The sequence below is a fragment of the Echinops telfairi genome, unplaced genomic scaffold, assembly GCF_000313985.2.
Source record: "Echinops telfairi isolate 266 unplaced genomic scaffold, ASM31398v2 ScPeMD7_7457;HRSCAF=8495, whole genome shotgun sequence".
NCBI lineage: Eukaryota > Metazoa > Chordata > Mammalia > Afrosoricida > Tenrecidae > Echinops > Echinops telfairi.
The window spans coordinates 37,345,328-37,346,269 of NW_022111357.1; the positions used below are offsets into that span (position 1 = coordinate 37,345,328).

Here is a 942-nt window from a genome sequence, read left to right on the forward strand (position 1 = left end):
GGAGCGGCGCCCCTCCTCTCCACGCCGCCCAAGCGGACGCGAGAACTCGGAGCGACCGCGTCAGCTGCGTGGTCGGCAACGGGTCCTGCCTGACGCCGCATTAGACGCTGAAGGGATTGTCTGTTGTCCGGGAGAGGGTGGGCGCTGTGTGATTCGTGGACCAAATACTTTCGCGGGCGATGCATTTCTGCTTATTGTCCCACATTAACCTAACCGTCTTGGGGGACTCCACGTTTTGCCACGAGAGAAATCCCAAATCGAAGGAGATAGGTAGTCCATTTGTTTGTGATATTTGTCACGGACATTATTGAGTTTCCCTCACTTCATTCACCCGTGCAACAAATATCTCACTGCACAGGTCCTGTGTTTGTGGGAGCCGTGGCATCGGGCGCTGGTCTCTCCATTTCTGTATTCCTAGCAGAGTGGACCCTGGTTGAATGGAAGGTGGCACGAGTCTGAATGTTTTTTGTACTTTTGAGTTGCTACTGTAAGTATTCCTACCAACATACAATCATTGCCCTTACACACACAACTATGACATATAACTGGAAGATTAGCTGAGGAGTGGGAAATACTTTCTCTTTAGTCTCTAATTTGAAAAGGAAAACAGTAGTGTATGTTAAGCTCCATTAACTGGTGGCACAGTGACTTAAGCAAAGGACTGTTAACCACAAGGTCAGCATTTTAAACCCACCAGCTGCTTCACGTCAGAAACATGAGGCTGTCTCTTCCAGTAAAGAATTGGTCTTGGAAACCCCCAGGAGCAAGTAGCTCCATTCTGTCGTATAATATCCAGTAAAGAATTGGTCTTGGAAACCCCCAGGAGCAAGTAGCTCCATTCTGTCGTATAGTATCACTGAGTCGGAATCGGGAATGATGTGAGCTTGGGTTTTTGTTAGAACAAACGAGTCATAGAGGGTATGGGACTTGTTGGTTAAGTAG

General features: G+C 48.1%; 1 protein-coding gene across 1 annotated transcript in view; it reads right to left on the bottom strand.

Annotated features, from left to right (window-relative positions):
* VAMP3 (vesicle associated membrane protein 3) overlaps window positions 1–327 on the bottom strand; it is an 11,250-nt gene extending 10,923 nt beyond the window's left edge. The window contains exon 1 of the mRNA XM_045299212.1: window positions 323–327. Coding sequence (XP_045155147.1) covers window positions 323–327 — 5 coding nt within the window. The remainder of the gene's footprint in view (window positions 1–322) is intronic.
* Between the last annotated feature and the right edge of the window lie 615 nt (window positions 328–942).